The sequence below is a fragment of the Pongo abelii genome, chromosome 7 (genome assembly GCF_028885655.2).
Source record: "Pongo abelii isolate AG06213 chromosome 7, NHGRI_mPonAbe1-v2.0_pri, whole genome shotgun sequence".
Lineage (NCBI taxonomy): Eukaryota > Metazoa > Chordata > Mammalia > Primates > Hominidae > Pongo > Pongo abelii.
In genome coordinates this window covers 88457964-88481750 of record NC_071992.2, presented here as the reverse complement: position 1 = coordinate 88481750, position 23787 = coordinate 88457964, and the positions used below count along the sequence as shown (strand labels likewise).

At 40.5% G+C, this 23787-nt stretch overlaps 1 protein-coding gene and 1 long non-coding RNA gene across 2 annotated transcripts in view; one reads left to right on the top strand and one right to left on the bottom strand.

Moving 5' to 3' along the window:
• Positions 1 to 1909, top strand: part of LOC129061048 (uncharacterized) — a 29362-nt gene extending 27453 nt beyond the window's left edge. Inside the window, exon 5 of the long non-coding RNA XR_008528014.2 lies at positions 1025 to 1909. This is a non-coding gene — a long non-coding RNA (uncharacterized LOC129061048). The remainder of the gene's footprint in view (positions 1 to 1024) is intronic.
• A 1401-nt stretch (positions 1910 to 3310) lies between these two features.
• RDH10 (retinol dehydrogenase 10) overlaps positions 3311 to 23787 on the bottom strand; it is a 29810-nt gene continuing 9333 nt past the window's right edge. The window contains exons 3-6 of the mRNA XM_002819179.5: positions 9362 to 9460; positions 7506 to 7651; positions 5788 to 5919; positions 3311 to 5685 (exon numbers count right to left, since the gene is read on the bottom strand). Of these exons, the coding sequence (XP_002819225.1) occupies positions 5562 to 5685; positions 5788 to 5919; positions 7506 to 7651; positions 9362 to 9460 (501 nt within the window). The 3' untranslated portion in view covers positions 3311 to 5561. The remainder of the gene's footprint in view (positions 5686 to 5787; positions 5920 to 7505; positions 7652 to 9361; positions 9461 to 23787) is intronic.

Genomic DNA, 23787 nt, shown 5'->3' with positions numbered 1-23787 from the left:
ATCTGCAAAGACCCTATTTCCAAATAAGGACACATTTGCAGGGACTAGGGGTTAGGATTTCAACATATCTTCTGAGGGGACTTGATCCAATCCACAACACTGAGCTCTTAAGCAGGAACTCTGTGGCTGCCGGATACTGTGCTGTCAACATACGTTAAGTATGCCTGTGTCCAGGCAGGACTCCCATCTGCTCATTAGCCTCCTGGACCACTCAGGCCCTGGATAAGCTGGGCTGGCCAGGAGATGGCCACCTGCTAGCAGAGGGCTGGGGTGGAGGAGCCAGGCTCGGGTTCCTCCCTAGGGGGAGGGGATGCCTGCTAAGTGGCATTCAGGTGGACCACCCATGAGGTATGGACAAGGAGAGGGGCATTCTTCATGGCTGCTATGCACACACATTTCTCCCTGCAGCATGGTTTCAATCACCTTGACAGGAAAACCTCAAACTTAGAATCTGGGCTGAAGATGCTTTGTTTTTCTTGCTAATCAATTCTCTTGCGTTTTGCTAGTGGTAAAAATGTTTCAACAGTCACAGCTCAAAAGCCTGTGAGGAGCTCCTGGAAGACATTAAGTTCTCTACAGCAACGGAGCAAGTTAAATGAGAAATAATTACTCAATGAGCAGGATTCTCTGGCCTGTGTGGCTGTGTGTTGTCAATGATTTCCCCCAAATAACAGATGAGTTGTGAAATGTGTAAGTGCTTTGGTATAGTTATTGTAATGTAGGAACTGCAATCCCCAGAAAGCGTCATAATAAACAGTAGCAAGACTGTGATTCCACACTGCTCTGCCGTGACATTTCCTGGGAAAGCTGGGAGTCACTGCATGTCCACCTTGACCCAGGACCTGCCTGAGAGGTTCTTGGCCCGCTGTGAGTTTAGTGCTTCAAGGACCAGATAGGAACCCATCACTTTGAGCACCCTGACAGAAGCTGGTCTTGTCTCATCTTTTTGGCACATAAAAATAGTTCATTTGCACTAACATGTATCCATTTGGTGACACTCAAAGTGCATTTTGTTTTTCCCCAGGGTTCTGATGAAACATTGCCTGCACATCTAAGCGAGTCATGCTTCCGAGGCCAAGCAAAGAAAATTGCCAAAGACCAACAGTTTCCAGAGTTCACTCAGGAAGAAATTTTCCTTTGGTCCTTTTAACAATGGATTCAGTTACTAGAAACCCGAGTGCACGGTTGAAGCCTCCATGTGCTATCTGTTAACACTGCCCTTCACCTTTTGGGCCTCTGCCCCAGGGCTGGCCACACAGACTCTTTTTCTTGGGCCAGACTGAGGTTTCTCAAGTGTGATTCAGCCTGGGGACTAGGTCCAAGCAGAGGAGATAATTGTTTCTAGTCTGATTTCTCCTTGGGAGGAGAAAGTTCCCTTCTTAACTTTACTCTGTCACCTTTTACACCTTCTGCTGCTGCTCCCCCACATTCCCCAAGCTGGGTCCTTGGATCTCCACTCATTCTGTGCTTTCCCCCTCCCAGGTTTGTTCACTTCACAACCTCTATGTGGATGACTTCAGGATCCCAGCACCAACCTGTTTCCCGAGGGCCAGAGTTAACATTCGCCTGTCTGCCAGCTATTGTCACCCGGCATCTCAAATGCAACATTTCTAAATCAGATTCACTGTTGGTGAATTCTGTTCTTCCCACTTAAAACCACTTGGCTCATCTCGAGTGATAAGCTATCTTCAGTCACCTGGGCTTGCAAGTTCAACCTCCTGTGGTATCAGTTGCTCAGCCTGGGTTTCTCGCTCCATTCCCTATCCCCCTCTCTTGCTGGCCCATTCTTAGCACCTCCCCGTGGACTACTGCAATAACTTCCTTCCTCACTGCTCCCTGCTTCTTGTGCCTTGAAATTCTTCACAGCGGCTTCATTGATCCTATTAACTCACAACTCTGCTCCTGTTACTTTCCTGCTAAAAAAAACTTTCTAGGGCTTCTCTCTTCTGTATCAAATGAAGGGCCCATTCCTCAGCCTGGAATGAAGGCCATTCTCAAGATGAGATCTCCTTAGGGAACACATGTCATTCTCTTCCCATGTTCTATGCTTCAGTCATATTGAGTATAATCTACCTTTTTTGATCTCTGGGCCTTTCCTGAGAATCTGTTCCCTGGAATCTGCGAACTCCCATTCCCAAATCCATCCACTGCATCACCAACCTTTCAGGCCACCTTTCCTTCCCTTACAGAGATGTCATCATACTCTGAGGCTTCATTTGTGGCATGTGCACATAGATACTTATATGTGTACTTGTGAGTTACCTGCAGGCTCCTTGAGTCCCTGGGATGGGTGCTTCGGCAGATGCCTCGTGTGCAAATGCTGACTGCGTGTGCCCAGGGCCCACATCTCACCACTTCGGAACCATTACATCCTTGCTTTCCCTACTCTTCTGATTCAGGAACAGGCAATACATTTGGCATAGAAAGAACGACCCCGTTCCCCCAACCCCTACTGATTTTATATTTTGTTGGAGGCAAAAGCAAATTTCCAAGATTCAGGTCAACACCAATTTAGAATTACTTCTGCCAGTTGGAAAAGAAAACATTTTCTTTTAACTTGAGAAAATTTGAAAGCTACAGCCTTCTAAGGAAACAGGATACCTAACACACACACACACACACACACACACACACACAAACCCAGCCTGGCTTTACGTAGCTCAATCCTGTCAGGCTAATCTAATCTTTTGTGACAGAACAGCAGACCTGGTAGCTCAAGGGGGAAAACAATAGTTGGAATTTATGTTTGTTGGCTTCAAAACTTTTGATTCCTGGGTCCCACTCAATATAATTATCATTAAATTGGTTGAAAGGTTAGAGAAAGGGAGAGTGCCAGTATGAGCTGGGGGTGGTGCTCACAGACAGAGGTGGTGCTCCTTAGGGGATCAACCTTGAGTCCAGTGGCCCTGAACGTTCACATGAATGGGCCAGATGACAAAAAAGAGAACATATTCAAAGTCAGCATTCATGTTAAGGGGTGGGGGCAGGTAAAGATAAATAACCAGCCAGAAAAGCAACCTTGGCAATTACATAAGTGATCAACACAAACAGGCAGACTTGTCTAGAAGAGATTTCATGTTTAGAAACAATGACGCACACAATCAGCAATGTAGCATTAATAAGAACGTGATATTGGGATGAAGAAATGCAACTTGTAGGAATTCCATAGTTCTAAACCTGCATTAACTGTATCCCTTTCCAAACTCCACAGCTAAAGATGGGAGGGAGAATTTGGACAACATTCAAGGAAGAGCCACAGAAGTGATGTAACTGGGCTGAGACATGGGAATGAAAGACTTCTACAAAAAAGTTAAATGAATTAGTTTATTGAACTTGGAGATGGACACCCTTATAAGGGCAATAACAAACAAAAATAGAAATAGGTTTAAGTTACAACACACAAGAATAAAATTAGATGTAAAGAAGACTTTCCTCAGTTTTAAGGTGGATAAGTGGGTTGTTAAATTATAACAGATTTCTCTAGGAGGGTCTGGTGTACTTCAGGCTCGCTGGGAGGCAGACCTGGATAACCTCTGAGTATATCTGTCCCCACCTGGCATTGTTGAGACTCCTTCAGAGTACTTCTTTAGGTCCATGATTGAAAATTAAGAGGCAGCCAGTGCCTCCATTGTTATAAGGGCCATAAGATCTGGTTATCTTTTATAAAGAGAAATGGAATCATATAAGAGAGCTCTTCCTCTAGTCCTGCATTGGGAACATTAGCACACACCAGGACCTTTCCTATATGTAGACACAGTGCAGATTTGATCTGTGGTGCAGCCAAACTAAAACACAGGTCATGGCATTGTTTCCCCACTTTTGGTACAAACAAGCCCTTAATCAAGTATCTAATCTAGGGACAGTAACATCGGCTATTTAAGTGCAGGCACCCTCGGTTGTTAATGTCTGTTTCCCAACACTATTCCATTCCAACATTTTTCTTCACCTAAAGTGGGATAATGATCATAAAAAAGAACACAATAATTTTCCTTACAACACTGCTGATAACTAATAATCACACAATTGCATGTAAGTTAATTCTTTAAATTTAATCAGTCATTTATAAAACTCCCCAATTAGTAAAAGTTGGCTTATTTTAACAGCCTTAAACATTGGCCACTATTTAAACAAGACATTCTAAAAAAAAAAGCAATCACATAATAGTTTATAGTAATTTACAAGTGGATGGTATACATTTAGATACAGAGGTAGAAGTTCACTTTTACAATGTTTCACTAATACACATATACCAAATTCAAGGCACAAAATAGTTTGCTTTACAAAAAAATACTGTAAAAATGTCATTTGCTGTTCTACAATGTGAATAAACCTTTCAAAAGAATCTTTACACCCTTCCATACATATGCCATAGAATAAGATTTCTCCCTCTCACTAATCATAGTTGGCACAAAAATGGGGACTTTTCAATGTAGAAGTTCCCATTTTTACAAACTGTTTCTTTGCAGAGCTGCTATGTATTCCAGATAAGAGTCCATCCAAAGAAATGAAACACAGCAACTTCCTGAGGAAAGGGCACTTTCTGTATGCAGCAAAATTCATAGGTAGAAAATGCATGATCTTTTAGGATAATTAGGTCTCCAGACACTTAATGAAGTATATCAGAGATAAAATTAAAAATTCAAGGCTGGGCGCAGTGGCTCATGCCTGTAATCCCAGCACTTTGGGAGGCTGAGGCAGGTGGATCACAATGTCAAGAGATGGAGACCATCCTGACCAACATGGTGAAACCCCGTCTCTACTAAAAATACACAAATTAGCTGGGCGTGGTGGCGCATGCCTGTAGTTCCAGCTACTTGGGAGGCTGAGACAGGAGAATCACTTGAACCTGGGAGGCAGAGATTGCAGTGAGCCGTGATTGTGCTACTGCACTCCAGCCTGGTGACAGAGCGAGACTCCGTCAAAAAAAAAAAAAAAAAAAATTCAGCTAATACTTTAGTCATTGTGACTTTAAGAAAGAGACTTGGTCACCTTTACTGTAACACTCAGACATCATTTACTTCAATTGATGGAGATTTCAAAATTCCTTTTCAAAAGAGCTAAACATACAAACACCATGAAAAAGCCACCTAGGCCTTGCAAAACGGAAACTTAGAAAACTTGAGAAAATACAGCACTATCAGTCCTTGAAATTGCAAAGATGTCAACTGGCTAGAGTTTAATAACAAGAATGAGTAAACTCTATGGGAATTCTGAAAAATCACACACATGAAACAAACAGTCTAGTTATCATTTCTAGACTTCCTGCTCATTAAAAAAAATAATGGTATCCTGAAGATGTCACACTGCTTCTCTACAGATTTGACTGGTTTTTGGGTTTTGCCTAAAAGGACCCTGTTGGCAACAACCTAAGTTCACTTGTACTGATCACATTTTCCAAGTACTCTAGTCGGTTAATTTACACTTTATTTTTTTAAAAAGTTGATTTAAAAAAGAAACAACACAAGTTTAGAATCCATAAAATGTCAGCAATGCTGATGTGCACTGGACTGAAACATCTTGATCATCTTCTGATAGAAGTAATATTCCACACAAAAAGATTCTTAGATTCCATTTTTTGCTTCATTATTGTTTGTGGCTTGCTTTCTTTGAGCAATAAAGGGGTACATACACTTGTCCGCTCCTAGGAACCGATACATGCACACAACTGCTTCAAATGGTAGGATGCTGAAAAAGGAAAGTCACAGCTGTTAGCAAACTTGAAGTTTCAATTAAGACATCGGGCAGGCATGGAGAGACCCAGTCAGTGAGGGAACCCCTCCCAGTTACCTCTTCATGAAGGTCACGATGTACATGAGGCGGGGGGTGCAGATCATGGGCTGGTCAGTGAGGATGGCCTTCATGGCCTGCTTCACACAGTAATCAGGCTTCAGAGGTGGCAGAAAAGGCTCAATTTCTTTCCTGAAAGTTATTTATTCAAAAACAAAATGAAGAATTAACACAATAGAAAAGACTGGAAATACATATCAAAACATTAACAGTGACGTTATCTGAGTGATGGGATTTTGGGTACATTTTGTTTTCTTCATAGTGCTTTTCTGTATTTTCCAAATTTTCCTGCTATGAACACATTTTATTGGCACAGTCTGGAAAACAAGTTGGGAAAAAAAAGCAAAATTGGTCTGCTTTTCCATAAGATGAAAAAGTCATGTTTTTAAGATGCCTTAAAACATATTTTAAATTATTTTCCTATGTTTTGCTTTCAGTAGAAAGAGGAGAGGGTGTTTGGCATAGCAAACACTAATCTCAAGCAAGATGCCAAGCTTTTAGTATTAGTTGTAGTCAAAATGAGGGTGTAAGCTTTCAAAGTGAAAGGAAGGCCAGGTATCCACTTTCCAGGATGCCACAAGAGGGAAAGCTAAGGTATATTCTCTAGGGGCCCCTGAAATGAAGGGCATATAGACATCCTACCTTCAGTTTGATTCACTGAAATGATAGTTTGCAATTTATTCCTTTCATTCTTCATTTTGCCACCATAGCTTTGGACCCCTGCACCTGCTGCTATGCTACACTGGAGGAAACAGAGCTCCGCAAGACCCTCAGCAACTGCTTCCCAAGTACATAAGAGGAAAGCAAAACAAATCAAACCACCAACACACACACACATTCACACAGACACACACGTGTGGGATAAGAGGCAGAGCTAGAGTCTGTTTTCCAGTTCAGAGTTGGAGTCAGCCTGACTTTGGAGTGATTCAAATCACCTTCCACCTATTTTGCCGCTTGTTCAGTTCAGTACACGTTAAGAATGGCCCCCAACCAACAGGGAACTGGTTTGGTTATCTTCCTTTGCCTTTCAAATTCACCCAAGCAAAGATTTCAAAGTAAGCATGTCTTCACAAGCATCCTCTTAATGATTCACGGTTTTGTTTATTCTGCTGAGCTCAAGTCAGATGTAACTTGACATTTATATTGCCACATACCTCCTTTCTATGTGTGTGGGTATTTTATTTCATTTTTCAGTATATCTAAATGGTTCTTCTCATTCTGCCATAGTGAATCTAGTTACATACGCTTGCTGCAAAAAGGAAGTTTCCAAATCTGGAGTGTAATATTCAATGGTCTTTTCAGAAGAAAGGCACGTTACTCTCTGTGACAGTAACATTGCTTCACATCCAGACCCAAGTCACATGAAGGAATTTTCTTCTGGAATCCTTATTTACCAATACCAATTTTAAAGAAACAAAATAACTCCAAAAGATGAGCTTCTAAGGAAAAGACTGGATACTTACGTTTTCTCTTTACAGAGAAGCCATTTCCTATCTAATGATTCTGGATTAATTTCTGCAAATTAGTATCAGTGTGTAGCACCAGTCTCTCCTTTGCAAATCTTATACACCAATTTTACAAACTTTACAAATCTTGACCAATAAAAGCCACAGATTGTCAAATGATAGTTAAAATACAAGGTTATGTTTGAAAGTCCAATTCCACATATTCTCCCAAAATTATTCTTTTTATCAGTAATAATATAGGTTCTCACTGACCTGATTCGGCAGCCTCTGAACATGCCAGTGTCTACAAGATAAGGGCAAACCAAGGTTGTTTTAATTCCATCCTTTTCAGCAGCCTTTAGTTCATGGCTCAGGGATTCATGAAAACCCACAACTCCAAATTTACTGGCACAGTAATCCTGAGTTAAAGAGGGGAGAAAGCAGAAATACTAAGCATATGCCCCTATTCCCAACCAAACTGAAGCATCCCTGGTCCTATTACTATGGTTAGATATCTAATACATAAGGTTACAGGTGACTACACAAAGAAAAGGAAATCATTTTAAAAGACAGATACCTGGCTGGGCACAGTGGCTCACACCTGTAATCCCAGCACTTTGGGAGGCTGAGGTGGCTGGATCACTTAAGGTCAGGAGTTCGAGACCAGCCTGGCCAAAATGGTGAAACCCCGCCTCTACTAAAAATACAAAAATTAGCTGGGCATGGTGGGCCTGTGCCTGTAGTCCTAGCTACTCAGGAGGCTGAGGCAGGAGAATTGCTTGAACCTGGGAGGTGGAGGTTGCAGTGAGCCGAGATCACGCCACTGCACTCCAGCCTGGGTGATAGAGTGAGACTGTCTAAAAAAAAAAAAAAAAAAAAAAAAAAAAAAGACAGATACCTGATGTGGTTCAGTGCAAAAATAATATTTTCAAAGCAACAGCAGAAACAGATGAATACTTTTTGTCACATCAACTAAGTATCATATTACTTTGGGGAAGTTACCATAAAGGATTCTATGAAAGCTAACAAGCTGAAGTTAAAATGGAGAGAGGTTCACTTTGAAGTGTCTGGAAAATTTACAAATGGTCTCTTGTTCAGTAAAGAAGAAAGAAAAACCAGTTTGTTTAAATTAATGCAAGAAGAATAAAGGCAAATCTAGCTTAGGCTATAAATTGTTATGATTTGACTTTCTTTGTATGGCAAAGTTAAAATGAAAATGATAACCATGCCTTGTAATCTTAAACTAGAACTTAACCTAAAGGCACAGAATATAGAAAAAAAGTTATTGTCCATGGCCCAACTTCAGAAATGGAATCCCTTGATATAGGTGCTATTTAAATAATGTGTCCTTTGCATATTTGCACGGAGTGATGTTTTCAGTTTTACAGGCATGCAGAAGACAAACAGGATAGAACAACATACATACTCATACTTTATAATCTGAGTATCGTGAAGAACAGGGTTTGATGAAATCCAGTTCTACAATTCTACAAACTTACAATGCAGGATACCTAACCACCTCATCTGATGGGCTAATTAATACAAGATAGCTCAGTTTTGGCAAGGTGACCACAACCGAATGTGAACCTCTGGCCTCATTCTTCTGTTTCCCGCAGCCTTCCATGGTTCCATTCTTGGCCCTGTACCTCCTGCCATCGTCAAGCGAAGCTGCTAATGAAAATGCGCACGCTGAGGGCTGGCCCATCTACTTTTCTTGTCGCTGCTGCTTTGTCAAACTAGTGTAAGAGATTTTATGGCAGAAGAGGCAGAAGTCCATTCCCTTTTTTTGTTTTGTTTTAGAGACAGGGTCTTGCTCTGTCTCCCAGGCTGAAGTGCAGTGGTGCCATCATAGCTCACTGCAGTCTTGAACACCTGGGCTCACGCGATTCTCCCACCTCAGCCTCCCAAGTAGCTAGGACTACAGGTGTGTGCCACCACACCTGACTTAGAATTCCATTCCAGTGGCTGGCCCTGGGTTCCTGTGGAACATTCTATACGCAGCACACATGCAGAGTGCCTTCGTGTAGCTTTCATGAATGGAGGGGCAGCAGGTGCTCTCCTGGAGGTTCTGGTGTACTTATCACAGGATAAACAGATTGAATGAAAGAAATGCTGTATATCTGACAAACCTCAACTCCGGCAGTACTGAACAATCCCAAGGAACTTGCAACTGTCACAATATGACCATGATTAATCTCCAGCATCGTAGGAAGAAAAGCCTTAGTGGTCTGAAACAAAGTAAGATTCAAGTTTTAGAACTAATGTCATGAATTTCATCTAAAACCCAGTCCAGGATCACAAAACAAATTTTTATTCACATGGTGTTATATTTCCCAATTCCTTTAAAAATATTTTATACTTATCAAAAAGATCTTTTAAGTGTCTGGCTAACTTAGCACTGTATCATTGGCATGGCAGGCCTATTATAAGTCGTGACCAACAAGACTATAACTTAAGAGCTTTTGGGGACAGTGTCTAGAGATAAAAAGGAGCCACTGGCAGAAGGTTCTTAATTACCTTTCAAGTGACAGTTATCTGCTAATTTAAAGTACTCCCAAGCCAGGGATTTGTTTCTGCCTATGACACTTCAATGCAGCTATCTCATGGTTTAAGAGGGACCACAGCCTACTACAAACATTGCCTTCTATTAATGTGTGCCTTATGGCGATGTCTATGCAGTAACAGACCTATCAATGAAGAGATACTCCAGCAGCGTGCTCTGGGATCCCAAAGCTTATTACCAAAATGTACTAGCAGGAGACAAAGTATTTTAGGATGTAAAAAACAGGGTAAATTATAGAACTATTTTTGTGAAAAATATATCATAATGCCAACTGTGCACTGACAAGAACGTGTATCATTCTGAACAGTCACATTCCAACATGGGTTTCACTGTAGGGACTCTGCCACAGATGCAGGTGACTAGCCACACAGTGAGGCAGAGAGTGTGGCACAAGTTCCAGGGTGGGGGACCCAGAGGCCCTGGAACTTGTGCCAGAGGTGGCACAAAATCAGAGGTGGCGCTGATTTCTTACTCACTAAACTCTTTTCTCTCTAGCTCACTTGACTTCAAAATGCAAGGCTGTATCAAAAAAAAAAATTACTTCAAATTGCTTACGATGATCGATTAACTACTCCACCAGGCTCCCAACAGTTTTATAACCTGCTTCTTAAAAGAAAGCAGCGAAGAGCAATCTGTCTACTGCTGAGTTATCTCCTACTGCCAGCACAGCTTCCCATGATTTATGAAGTTAAAAAAACCCACACAACCAAACACTACAAAGCAGACTTAAGGAAGAGCTGCATTCCCTTCTCAGAGGATTTGCTGGCTAAGGTATTACTGAGTTTTTGCATGAATACCTAATATGGGTTTGTGGGGTTTTTTTGTTTTTTTTTTTTGGGGTGGGGGACAGGGTTTTGTGGTGTTGCCCAGGTTGGAGTGCAATGGCATAATCATAGCTCACTGCAGCCTCGAACTCCTGGGCTCAAGTGATCCTTCTGCCTCAGCCTCCCGAGTAGCTGGGACTACAGGCACAAGTCACCATGCCCAGCTAATTTTTAATTTTTTGTAGAGAAGGGGTCTCATTATGTTGCCCAGGCCAGTCTTGAACTCCTGGGCTCAAGTGATCCTCCCATCTCGGCCTCCTAAAGTGCTGGGATTACAGGCGTGAGCCACTGCCTTTGGCCCTATCTAATTTGTTATAATTTTTGTGTATAAAGATTAAAAACAGCAATTCCCTTAATTCTGATGTTTTTCTGTTCTCCCATCAATTATTCATACAGGTGCCACATGAACTTTTGTGAAGTATCCCAAGGTCTTCCCCAGTCATCATGTAGTACCCCACCCCCAACTCACACCCTGTTTGAGTTTCCTCATCAGTACCCATGAAATGCTTATTCTCACCTGTGTCATTTGACCCATGAACTCTTCTGATAATCTGTCCCAGACCCTTCCTATGTAAATCAAAGTGTAATATTCATCACATATTTATATAGTCTCTCATACTTTTCAAAGTGCTTTATGTCACTGGAGCCCCCTAATAATTCTTTATTGAAGGTAGTTAGGGTGTTAAACCTTTATCTAATATTATTCTAGGCCAGCCTGACTTTGTCTATATTTCTCTAAGACGTACAGTCAGTACCATTCACCTTAATGCGATTATGCATTTTACAATGCTTTGATTTTGATTGTCTTATACTTATTTGTCTGACTGTCCCAGACTAAGTTGGAAGACCCAGATCAATCTTCCAAATATTAAGGGAGAATTACTTTGCTACACTGAGACAGGCACTGTGGAGAGCTAGTGATACGGTTTGGATCTGTGCCCCCACCCAAATCTCATGTTAACTATAATCCTCAATGTCAGAGGTATGGCGTGCTGGGAGGTTACTGGATCATGGGAGTATCTTTCATGTATGGTTCAGCACCACCTCCTGGTGCTGCTCTAGTGACGAGTGAGTTCTTGCGAGATCGGGTTGTTTAAACGTGTGCAGCCCCCACCCCCACCCCCACCCACCCCCTCACTTCCTCCTGCTTCTGCCGTGTTTATTGCTGCACCCCCTTTGCCTTCTACCATGACTGAAAGCTCCCTGAGTCTTCCCCAGAAATGGAGTAGAAGCCTCTATGCTTCCTGTACAGCCTGCAGAACCGTGAGCCAATTAGACTTCTTTTCTTTGTAAATTACCCTGTCTCACATATTTCTGTATGGCAGTATGAGAACAGACTAGTACAGCAAGTGAACACACTTCTCATTACTGCATTGCCCAAGCACACTGCTGAGGAAGAGAGACACATGTTTCAGCTTGATTGTATTTCTTTGTAGTAGTAAAAACAGAAAGAGTAATTATGACAGTAATTATTATTTTGATCTGTTACCAGAAAAAGTCAAAAACTGGTACTTCAGGTTATTATGGGTTCAACTTTAGGCTCTATAATTTATACATGGGCATTATATCACAGAATTGAAATAAAGTAACATCACAATGGAGTTTATATATTCCAATCTGAACTAGAAAACAGCTGGGCACAGTGGTTCACACTTGTAATCCCCAAGCTTTGGGGGAGGTTAAGGCGGGAGGATCACTTGAGCCTGGGAGTTGAAGACCACCCTAGAAAACATTTTGAAACCCTGCCTCTACAAAAAATACAAAAAATTAGCTGGGCATGGGGGTGTGTGCCTGTAGTCTCAGCTACTTGGGAGGCTGGGGTAGACAGATCGCTTAAGCCCAGGAGGTCGAGGCTACAGTGAGCCGTGATTGTGTTACGGCACCCCAGCCTAGGCGACAGAGCGAGACCCTGCCTCAAACAACTAGAAAACATATCCTTAAATAATCAAGCCTATATGTCTTTTAAAAGTATCTAGTTATGATTAATTGTTCCCAGATTAGCCAAAAAGTATAAAACATATTATTGATGTTAACCAGAGATCATTTTTAAGTTTTGAAAATTTGCCTAGTCTTGGAAAACAGCAATGAACTTAACATAAAGGGTCTTAGTTATCCTTCTGTTTAAAAGTTAAAGTACAAGGACTCAATATTAAATCCTAAGAAATTACATCCAATATCAAATTCCTATCAGAACCTGCTATTTGGTTACCTGACAAATCTGAATCACTTACTCACGTGTCCACTCTAACTCCAGCCAGCGGCTGGCTCTGACTAGAAACTCAGACACCATAGCAGGTTGGCTGTAATGACTTCCCTGTATTCACGTGCTCTGGTCTTGCCTGCAGGTGTTAAATGACTAATCCAGATCCCCAGCACCACATCAAGGTAGGTGACAGAAGATTAACAAATTCCTAACTGTTCTTTAAGTGTAATTTGTTGCAAGGTTCTGAAACTGATTAATATCCCCTCCCCTTCTTGCCCTGAAATGAATCTGGTGGTATTAAGTTATATAAAATAGTTCCAGTTTGTCCATAAGGAGGGTAGTATGGCTGCATATTCTAAAAAATGTGATGTGGGGACACACTTCCCCTTGTGGGACCTTCCCCCCACCCCCAAATTGTCTGAAGAGGAGTTAAGCTACTGGTTTAAAGGAAAAGGAAGCAAAAAAGGGCGAGAGAGAGAGAGAGAGAGAGAGAGAGAGAGAGAGAGAGAGAGAGAGAGAGAGAGAGAGAGACCGGTGGGGAGAGGAAGGGCGAGAGAAGGAGAAACCAAACAATCCAGATATGGCTATGTGAAAAAAATCTTTTCCAATTGTGGGCTATAAACATTTGGAGAAATACACTCCAATTTTAAAGAGTAAAGTATGACACATGTTGGCTGGTTGTAATATAAAGCTTTCTTTTGAGAGGGAGATTATTTGTTTTGTTCTGTAAAGCACAGGTGGGTCAATGTTCAGTTTAAAACACGTGATTTCTTTGCCTAATCAAGGACAAATCTGGCCTTCTGTATAAATTAAATCCAATGTATCTTTGCATTTTCTGCATTTTTAAGACAAAGATCCATATTTTTTATTTGAAAGGCTCATTAATTACAGGCAACACTGCAATTACTATAACAATCACTCACAGCGTCAACAACCACCAAAGAGCTGCGCGGAGGGAACTGAGAGGTGAAGAAAGCTATCCAGGGCTGCTAATCAGCCTGAGATCCCAGACGGCTTGTTTCTAAAGCTGGTGTCAAACATTTACTCAGCTCTGCTCTGTGTCGGGCAAAGGCAGGCTTGGGGTAGGAGCACCCACATCAGGACCACTCAGGTTTCTTTTAAGCCTGTGCTCAGGTTCCCGCTGGAGCCCAGCACACGTGACTGAGCACGAAGGCTGTTAATCATTTCCTTTGCTGCCTGAATAGAGGCGAGCAATTACTCTAAACTCCTGCCTTATGTCTGGGGCGCATTATTAAATAAACTTTGATCAACATGAATTCTATTCCATACTTTGCAAGAAAAATGCTATAGTTGGGTGACTAGAAAGCATCACATTTTCAGGAATTTTCCCAAGTAACCTGACTAGTTTTCTTTTCTAATTACTCTTGCCCTCAACAGTCTGGTAGATGACATTTGAGATAGCACAGCATATTCTGTCCTTGACACTGCTTGACAGCACAAAGAAATCTGGCACTTTGCAATGAATTATTAATGTGCACAAATATTGTAGCATGTATGAGGTAGAGACCAGCAAAAGGTGAAGTGCTAGTTGCCATGACACCAGTCAGTTCAAGCTAAGGTTCATAATCTTTAACTTTGTCTCAAAGAGTCGTCAGAAGAACATAAAGGGCAAATCTGAAACACACAGCCAAACGGCTTCAGTATAGATTAATGCCTGTGAGGCATGGGTGGATCTGAGAGGGCAGCACAGATAATTTGCTGACCAATAGGACTGCTGTGTTACATCAAGCGTAAGGATGGATAGATCAGGAGTTATCATCTAGTAAAGGGGTCTCTAAATGCAGTACATGTGATCAGTCTCCAGAGTGAGCTGGTGCCCATGCTGGTTGGCAAGGTTTGCTAGATGCTAAATGTAAGTCAGAGAATTGCACTCTATTGCAGTGTCCTCTTGACTGTCTAAAAAACAGAAGAGGACTTCAAGTTCTTCAGCAGGAAAATATGGTTGACTCTTGATCTAGGGGGTCTCAAAGTCAGTAACCAATATATGAACCAGGAAGTTTACAGAATTTAAGAGTTGGAAGGGGCCTAGGGATTTTCTTATTTGCAAAAGAGAAAACTTTTAATAACTGACTTTGGCTATTAAATGTAGAGCTAGAACTTTGATTACCATGATTAATTTGATCACAAGATTCCAATACCATAATCTGCTACCAGCTGACAGGGTTGCTGTGTAATTGAAAAAAAAAGGGAAGGACATTCAAATGGACACTGACATTCCTATGAAACATGCTTAACAAGTCTAATATCTCCTTAGCTCCTCAGGGTTCCTCTTCAAAGCACTGGGCGCTTTGAAAGATAACTGTAAAGGTCACATTTGTAATATAAGCAAGAACTCCTTAAACAGACGTGTAAGTAACTGCACATAGACATGACATGTCATAGCTCGAGAAATCTTTTAAAGTAAAGTTTACGCCAAATTAACTTCCAACAGCTCCGACTCTCCAGACCATTCTTGGTACTCTTAATGACAGACTGTGCAGCCCAAAGCCTGCAGCTGCAGTGTCAGGACAAATTAGCCTAAAGTGGAACAAACGTCAATGTGAAGAAATGTGGTATCCGGCAAGGTCTGACTTTTGAAATTCTGAGATTGATGACATTTTAAAGGTGTAGGTACAACAGAATGTGTTTTCCATATTTGTAAGCAATTCTAGGTTCCTGAGTACTAAGAGAAAAGCAAAGTTAATTTCTCACCGTAGGAGAAGGCCTCATTATTTTTGTGCACATACACGACTGTCCTGTGATCAAGAAAAGGCATCTTTTAAAAGAATCGTTTTGAAATGTTTATCTCTTATTTGAAATCCAAGAAAGAGAGTAGACATTCATTTCCAAAGAGGACCATAAATCATATAACGCTGGGAGAAAGGTTAACACCACCAGCACAGTACAGTTTTCTCACGTATGCTTAAGGATTTTCAGAATCTCCAAATAATAGCATGATGTAAACTTTGAATAAAAAAGAACACCATCAAGAGTCCACTGAACAAAGAACGTCTGACTGGAAATGCTTACGGCACCCTTCACATGGTTGGGCAACTTTCCTCTACTGTTCCACCCCTTCTGCCTGTGCAGCTGCCAGAGTTAACTTATCTTTATTAGAATCACAAAGGAACACTCTCCTGCTTATTTACAAGGCTAAAATGACATCTGGTGGCGCTCTTCTCTGAGAACTCAGTCACTGTTCCTGGAAAATGATTCAAAAGCACAAACTTTTGCAGGGCAACTGTAGGAGTATTCTTGTGCATGTGTGTTAAGTACTAACTGCTGATGTTGCTCAAATGTTCCACTAGTCCCTGTAGCTTCACAATGTTTTATTCATTGTCCTGTGATCAATTCAAAAAAGCCATGTTTTATAAGAATCGTTTTGAAGTGTTTATCTTTTATTTGAACATCCAAGAAAGAGTAGACATTCACTTCCAAAGGGGACTATACATCCTATAATGCCTGAAGGTGCTTAAAATATAGTGAACTGTGTTAAAGTTAATAGGATACATCATTAGTGTGTTCAAAAATGTAAAATGGTGACATACTATCAGCTCACCTGGGTAAGGAAAAGATGGCTAAAGTACCTCTAAAGGTATCTACTTATTAAGTATACTGACCAAACTTTAGCCATTTTACTTTGACCATAGAAAGTAGTATTTGAAAAAAACAATCTTCATTACAAAATTATATATTTAATTAGGAAGTAAAACCTAAATCTGTATTTACTAGCAATACCAACTTTAAATATTCTAGTTGCAGCTGACAACAGAAATTCTAACATGCATATGTTGTTGCGTAATAGCCTCTTTTTCCTAGTTGGGTATGTCTGTAGAGACAGAAAGGTCCCCTGACCAATTGTGCAACAGAGCCCCAAGATACTTAAGCCTGGAACTACTCTCTCAGACTTAACAAAATGTTCATCTTAATTTCTATCAGATTGAGACAAAACATTCACTCTTTAGATAATAGAGGAGAGACTAAAGAACATGTCATAATAGTCAAATTTGTGCCAATGTTAAATCTATCCCTTTAAAAACATGTATTATTGTGAGGCCACAGGGATTAGTGTAACATTTGAACAGAATCAGCAGTTTAACACACATGCACAAGAATACTCCTACAGTTGCCCTGCAACCAAGAAGCTAATAAAAGAGCCAGGCTTTTCAAACGAACACCTCGATGATGACACCATTAGTTATTCAGCAAAAATAAATGCTTCATTAACTTGTCTTCCCACTGTTAAAGGACAGGATGAATTTACCTCAAGGCAGCAACTCAGATATTAACATTCCCTTACATTTTAGAGCTCACTATGCAGAAATACCAGAAATAAGGTGACTTAAAACTCAATTTGTCTGTAAAATACACTGGCCTTTGGAATCCAGAAACCCACTTGGTCCTGACTGCCAATTACTTGACCTTCCTTTTGTTACTTGACCTCTCTGGAGCTTGACTAAACTCATTTGTGAGACAAAAGAGGAGATCTCCAAAGTTTTTTCATCTCAAATATGTTACGATTTAGATTCAACAATTATTTTTCCAATTCCTACCACACACCCCGAATACTGAGGTCACGCTGAGCTATTATTTGCCTAAGACTCTCATAAATGACTCAATAAGGGATCAACTCCATTAGTGCAGTGGCCAGCATTGAGTGATCAGCAAAAATATCTCATTATTTCTATGATGTCACGGCTGTGCCTTTTAACATAATATAACTTGAGTGCATGCCTCTTATCTATTAAAAAAATTACAAGTTATTTGTTTGAAACAATCATCCTTTTTCTGTGTTTTACTTGAGTCCATGGAGGCTCAATGTGTTAAACAATGAATGCTGAACAGTGTTTCTGAAATGCTATTTTCCCTGATCCTTCCCCTGCCGGGCCCTGGATGATCAAATGAGCGTTCGATGATCTCCTTCAGCCTCAGGCCCCTCCCCCTATTTAATAACTCTTTATGGAATAATGAAAATAACCCACAAAATTGCAGCCAAATAGCTTGCCAAGCAACAGGCTGTCATTAATCTCTTTGCTTTGCCCCAAACTCAAACTGCATCTCAGAAATTGTAATAAAGACAGATCTTCCAAAGGGCAGAGGCTTCGGTTCTGCTCTAGTGACCAGTAACTACTTCCATGATGCATAAACACATGCATGGGAGCTTAGCCACTGCTCAGGCCATCTGCAGTGGCGATTTCTTACTCCCGTTCCAACAGCACAGCTCTCGATGTCCCCATTATCATCAACCCCTGTAATTCCTAAGTGTTAATAGTTCAAATTCTTCCCTGCTTTCTAGTTTGCTTACTGGGAAGTCTTTAAAAAGTTAAAATCTTTACGTAAATGAAGGGTAAATATATTCAAGAGATTATACCTGAAAACTTATTCTGTTTTTAAACATGCACTGTTAGAACTTAGTTTCACTCAACACATAGGAGGGTGTATGAGGTACCTCCACTGGGATAGGCATTGTTAAAAAACAAAAATAAATATTTGTGAACCTCTTAAAGGATTTTAAAGATTGCAGATGGCAACTTTCCTATAAATCAGTGGTTTGCTACATTAGAATCACCTGGGGAGCTTTTCCTCCTGGTGTTCAGGACACATCTCAGAGCAATTATACCAGAATCTCCAATGGGAGAATCAGGCATCAGGAGGCACTGTCCCTCAGGTGGTTCCCATTTGTAGCTGAGTTTGGGAACCAGTGCTCCAGAATAGCGTTTCTCAATCTCAGCACCATTACATTTGGGGCTGGGTAATTTTAAGCCATAGGATTGCCCTATGCATGGAAGGATGTTTAAGCAGCATCCCTGACCTCTCTCCACTAGATGCCAGCAGCAGCTCCACCAGTCTGACAAGAAAAATATCTCCAGAGGTTACCAATGTTCCCTGGGGGCAAAATCACCCACATGAGAACTACTCACTAGAAAGAACATGTACATTAGGAAAGGAAGTCCCATATACTCCAGTGATGATTGTCCCTTAAGTTTTCATTCTCATATTGTAACGATATTTTCCAGGTTTGGAATACATTTGGGGCTGGAAATTGAAAAAAAAAAAAAAAAAAGCCAACAACTTAAATATGGACTCAAAACTTCATCACTTTTAGTTTCTATACTTCAAACCACCACTCCACCATGAAATTAAGAAGTACCTTTGAAGGACAATAACACTGATCCAACAAGTCTGATATATTCTAGCTACCTCACAGAGGAACAATATTGAAATGTAATAGAAGATCACACCAATCACTTACCAATCACAACTCTGGTTAAACCACCGAAAATATCATTACTAAATTATGAGAACTGAAAAAAGAAAACTTCCTTTTAAGGACAACAAATATACGTGAGACATCATTCCTTCCATTATCCAGCAATGCCACACAGTTCTTCACTGGCTGGCCCTGACTTTCTGCTGTGGTGCTTAGGGCTGTGAAAACTCCACCCTGGGCAGAGCAACCATTCAGACACTGGACCTGAATCAAAATTTAAAAAATAAAGCCAGATCAGAGTGGGCCCCAGAGTGCGCGGTCTGACATCTTCCTAGGTACAAGATTCCTAAAGGGCTGGTTAGCTCAGGAAAAAAAAAGTGTGTGTATGTCGGTAAGGGGGAGATGGAATACTGAAAAAGTGGGAAGAGTAGTTCCTCTTCAAACTTTGATGCACATGCGCGTAGGAATCACCTGGGGTCTGAATCAAATGCAGACTCGGATTCAGTAGTTAGGTGGTGCTACTGTGGCTGCTTGGGACCACAAGCCGAGAAGAAGGTTCTAGAGTGAGCCTGAGCAATCTGTCTACTCCCGACCTCACGTGGCTTCAGATCAACTCTCCTAAGAGTTCAGTGAAACAGGCAATATAATTGATCCTCCTTCTGTTCCCAGTGCCTCCTACCCCTAGCATTTATCAGGTAAAGCCTGGTTCAAATCAATGCCAAGAGCCCCTAGTGCAAGAGCCCCTAGTATGAATGACCATGGGACTTTGTGGACTGACTCTATGTCTATTTGCCTTGGATCCATTTTTAGCACTAGCAAGCCACCCAATCCCATTAGAACAAAGTTCGTAAAGAAGAAACCTAAAAGACTTCAAATCCTTCCCCCCATATCCACAGAGGCTTTGAAGGTTTAGCTTTCAAGACAGGGACTGTAGACTCCATCAGCCTTGGCACTTACCTCACTGGCTTTCCAACTTTACCTTGGACAAGTGAACCATAGAGGCTTTTATACTCTGGTAAGCCTGTGAGAAAACCTCATTTAGGGAATAATTACCCCTTTATAGATCACATACTCGGACTATAAGTTTGGACACTACCAGTGGCCCAGTGGCCCAAAGTGCACAATTTTGAAAATCCATGATTAACATTTCAAAGGCAAAGCTTATGAAGCTGTCTGGAATTCTGATCCCATAAGAATATTATATAACAGAATAAAGGTTTTACATTTTGTTAGGAGATAAGCTAACAAAATGAACTAAACTAAAACCACACTTAACTGATATTTTGGTACCAATTATTCATAGAACTTTGTTCAGCCAGTCCTTGTAGAAGAGCTCTTTCCATTCGTGACTTTTTTTTGTGTCTAATTTGTCAATGCTGATATGCAAACTAGGAAGAGAAAGAAGGAAGCTGGGTGACGAAGGATGCACTACACTATTCTCAAGGAAATAATAACTCTCTCCAACACAAGCTATGGAAAAGTACAGAAAAGGCCCAGAAACACACAAGTTGAGCTTTTGTAATAAAATTCTAGTATAGTATTGGTTCTTCAGGCTTGAATTTTTACATGCTTGTCTAATCTACAGAGCAAGCTTCCTGGGGATATTAAGCTAGGGTTAATCAGTTATTGCTAAACTAACCATGCTAATAAAAAATCAACATTTGAAGATTAATTCTTACATTATACCACAGGGCAAAACTCCTAAGTGACTCATAGGAAAATCTACCTACTGTACCAGGAGCTTTGAACTTGTAGCCCACAGCTAAGTATTTGTACAGGCTCTAACCTGGAAGCCTAGGCTGAGGGTTTGGGTCCTAGTTTCTTCCTTCCCCGGCAGTGACCTTAGGGAAGTCCCTTCTCCTCTCTGGGTTTGTTTCCTCATCCATAAACATGAGATAAACATCTACTTAATTCAGAGTTGCTGTGAGGCTCAAATGAGAAAAGTGTTTATGAAAAGGCTTTGTAAATTTAAGTGCTATATAAAAATTTAGTAAATGTACACAAGGCTCATTAAGCATGTATTTATAGACTATTTTTGTTATAAGTGCTATCTATTTTTGGTTAGGTTGTTTCCTCAAGTTCCTGCAAGTCCTGGTTCTTACTATGTTATGGCTCCCAGTCCTCCCTGCCCTCCATGCAGACCATATTCTGGTTAAAACACAGTATCTGACCTAAGAAAAGAAGTCATTGCTAAGCAGTCGCTTCAGCTACCTAGTCGCTTTCATCCCGAGTCCTAGATGACGCTGGAAAACAACGAAACTTTCCAACACCACCTCCTTTCTAATCCTTCTTATATCAGTCCCATTTTACTATAGGCAAAAAACGACTGTTATAAGTAAAAATTGCAACACTTGAAGAGTCCAGCAAACATAATAAAAATACAATATGAAATCATTTAAAAGTAATTCATTACACCTTATGCTTCTCTTTCCGAAGAGACTGTAGAACTAGCCCATGTAAAAAACACTTAAGAAATCAGTAGGGGGCAGTATGTTAATTACAACTTACAGGTGGGAAAATTCAGGCTTTGAATTTTAAGTTTCACTTGTCCTCAAAATAACCACGTGTTTACATAAGTAACACTTATGTTATTTTGAGCCCTATTGTTTAGGATAACACTAAGAAGCTGCACCATGTTAATATTCAAAAATTCCAGTACTAAACTATTTGAAGGAAAGGCAAGAAATTCATATTTTATGCAAGCAGCATGTAAGAAACACTTCTGTTTTTTTCCAAACCAAAAAATACAATGCTAACACCACTGCCACTTTCACACATCTTTGTGTGATCTTTGAAAGTTTCACAGACCAAGTAATGTTTTGTTTCCAAATGTGAATTCATTGTAAGTGGCTTGTCATTGTAAGGGGCTAATTTGACAGCACTCAAGGTTGCGGCAGTAATTGCCATTACTTGTTAAATATTCTAGCAGCATTTGCTGTAGTGTTGAAAGTTTTATGAAGATTATAAGAGGATATTCATTTTTTCCCCCCTGTGGCTCACTTCATTTTAGTTTCAGAGCATTTAGGAAAATGGTCCCTGACAGGTGTGAACCTGAGTTTCAAGAGAATTGACAAATAAAGTAAAAAAGAAGAAAAAAAATTCAAGAATGAAATACACTGGGGAAGCTCTTCAAGTAAAAAATGTTAGCATTCCTTCAGACCACATGAAAAGGTGTGCATCCCCTCGCATCCACTCCAGTGTGGGGATGGCATAAGCCTGTATAAACCCAGGGATGCAGGTGACTGGAACTGGCCAGCCAGGTATGTCAAGGCAAATGAATCCCAAGGCCATGCTCTGTTAGCCTAGGCTCTGAACAATGGTATCTTAACAGAATGATAATTCACAATACAGGGAACCTTCTGAAGGCTACCTATTATGGGGACCAGCTGTATGCTTTAGAAAGAATCAGAAATCCCCATCTTCTGAGTTATTTTCCAGTTATGTCTATATGGGGTCTCAGCCTAAAGGAGCTTCTAGGTCAGTTGATAGAATCTAGAAGTGTTAGTTCTTTGAATAGCTAACTACTATACCAACTTCTGATAAGAAAGATTAACACATTTTAATCTGATCTCTGAAGTTACAGGCTCAAAACATTGAACTTAACCCATTCAGCGGAGGCAGGAAATAGTTCTCTATTTCTTAAGGACTATTAGATTTTGTCACACTCCAAAGATTAGTTACAAAAGACCCTTTCTCTCAGGAAAATACTGGTTCTATGTGCAGGAAATAAGATACAAATCCACCCTGCCAGTACACCCCCTAGTGGAACTTCAGCATAGTACAGTTTGGGGGTCCAAAAACATTCCCGGTATTTAGGACTTTCCCAGGTCCAGTGGCTGTAACTGCACCATAATCATGTCTTCTTACTTATTACTGAGCATAGGAAAACAAGCAAGCAAACAAACATACCATGTCATCTGCACATTAATCCATATACGCAGACATCTGGATTAGACACATGCAAATAGACTACTTATCATAATTGAAAGAGGCTTAATTTTAGTTTCTGAAAGAACTAAAGCAGAAATTTTAGATGAATTTGCTATTAATATTTCTCAACTCAAGACAAAACTTAAATGTAAAGGGGTTTCCTACTTAAAATTCTTCTAACTCTCAAGTGAGGCTATTAAATTTTCTCAGATTGTCATGGGTTAGATATATTCAAGTTACTAAAACCAATTCACTAGAATTTGCCAAAGATCTCGAAAATCTGAAGCATGATCAGAGTAAAAACAAATGTAGGAGAAGAGAATAAGCGGAGTGTGAGCAGTTAAGTATTAAACTATAGGGTTTGTAGTGACCCAATCCTGCAATGAATGGCTAAGGACTCTGCCGGGGCACTCTGCATTCAGTCTTTTTGAGAAAGCTATTCAGTCAGTGTTAGCATTAGCACAGGCTACACAATGCTTCCACTTTGACATATCCTATAGATAAATTTCTGTTTGGGCAGAAAATGGATAAAGCCTGGGATGTAGAAATAATGAGGCAGAAAAGAACACATAGCAACTTTTCTTCCTTCCAGGAATTGAGATAAATAGCACAACTCACTCCATGATCAAACAAGAAAGGGCCATTCCTTGAGCCAAGAATTTCACGACTATTTTACAGGGACTGCCATCTTAATATATAAAGATATTATTAAGTGAACATGAAAATATTTTGAACTTGTTTTTCTTTCTCAGGAATAGTGACAGATTTTTTTTCTGAACTATTCAACTTCTGTTGTCTTCAAGTAAAACAGGACTCAAATGGCA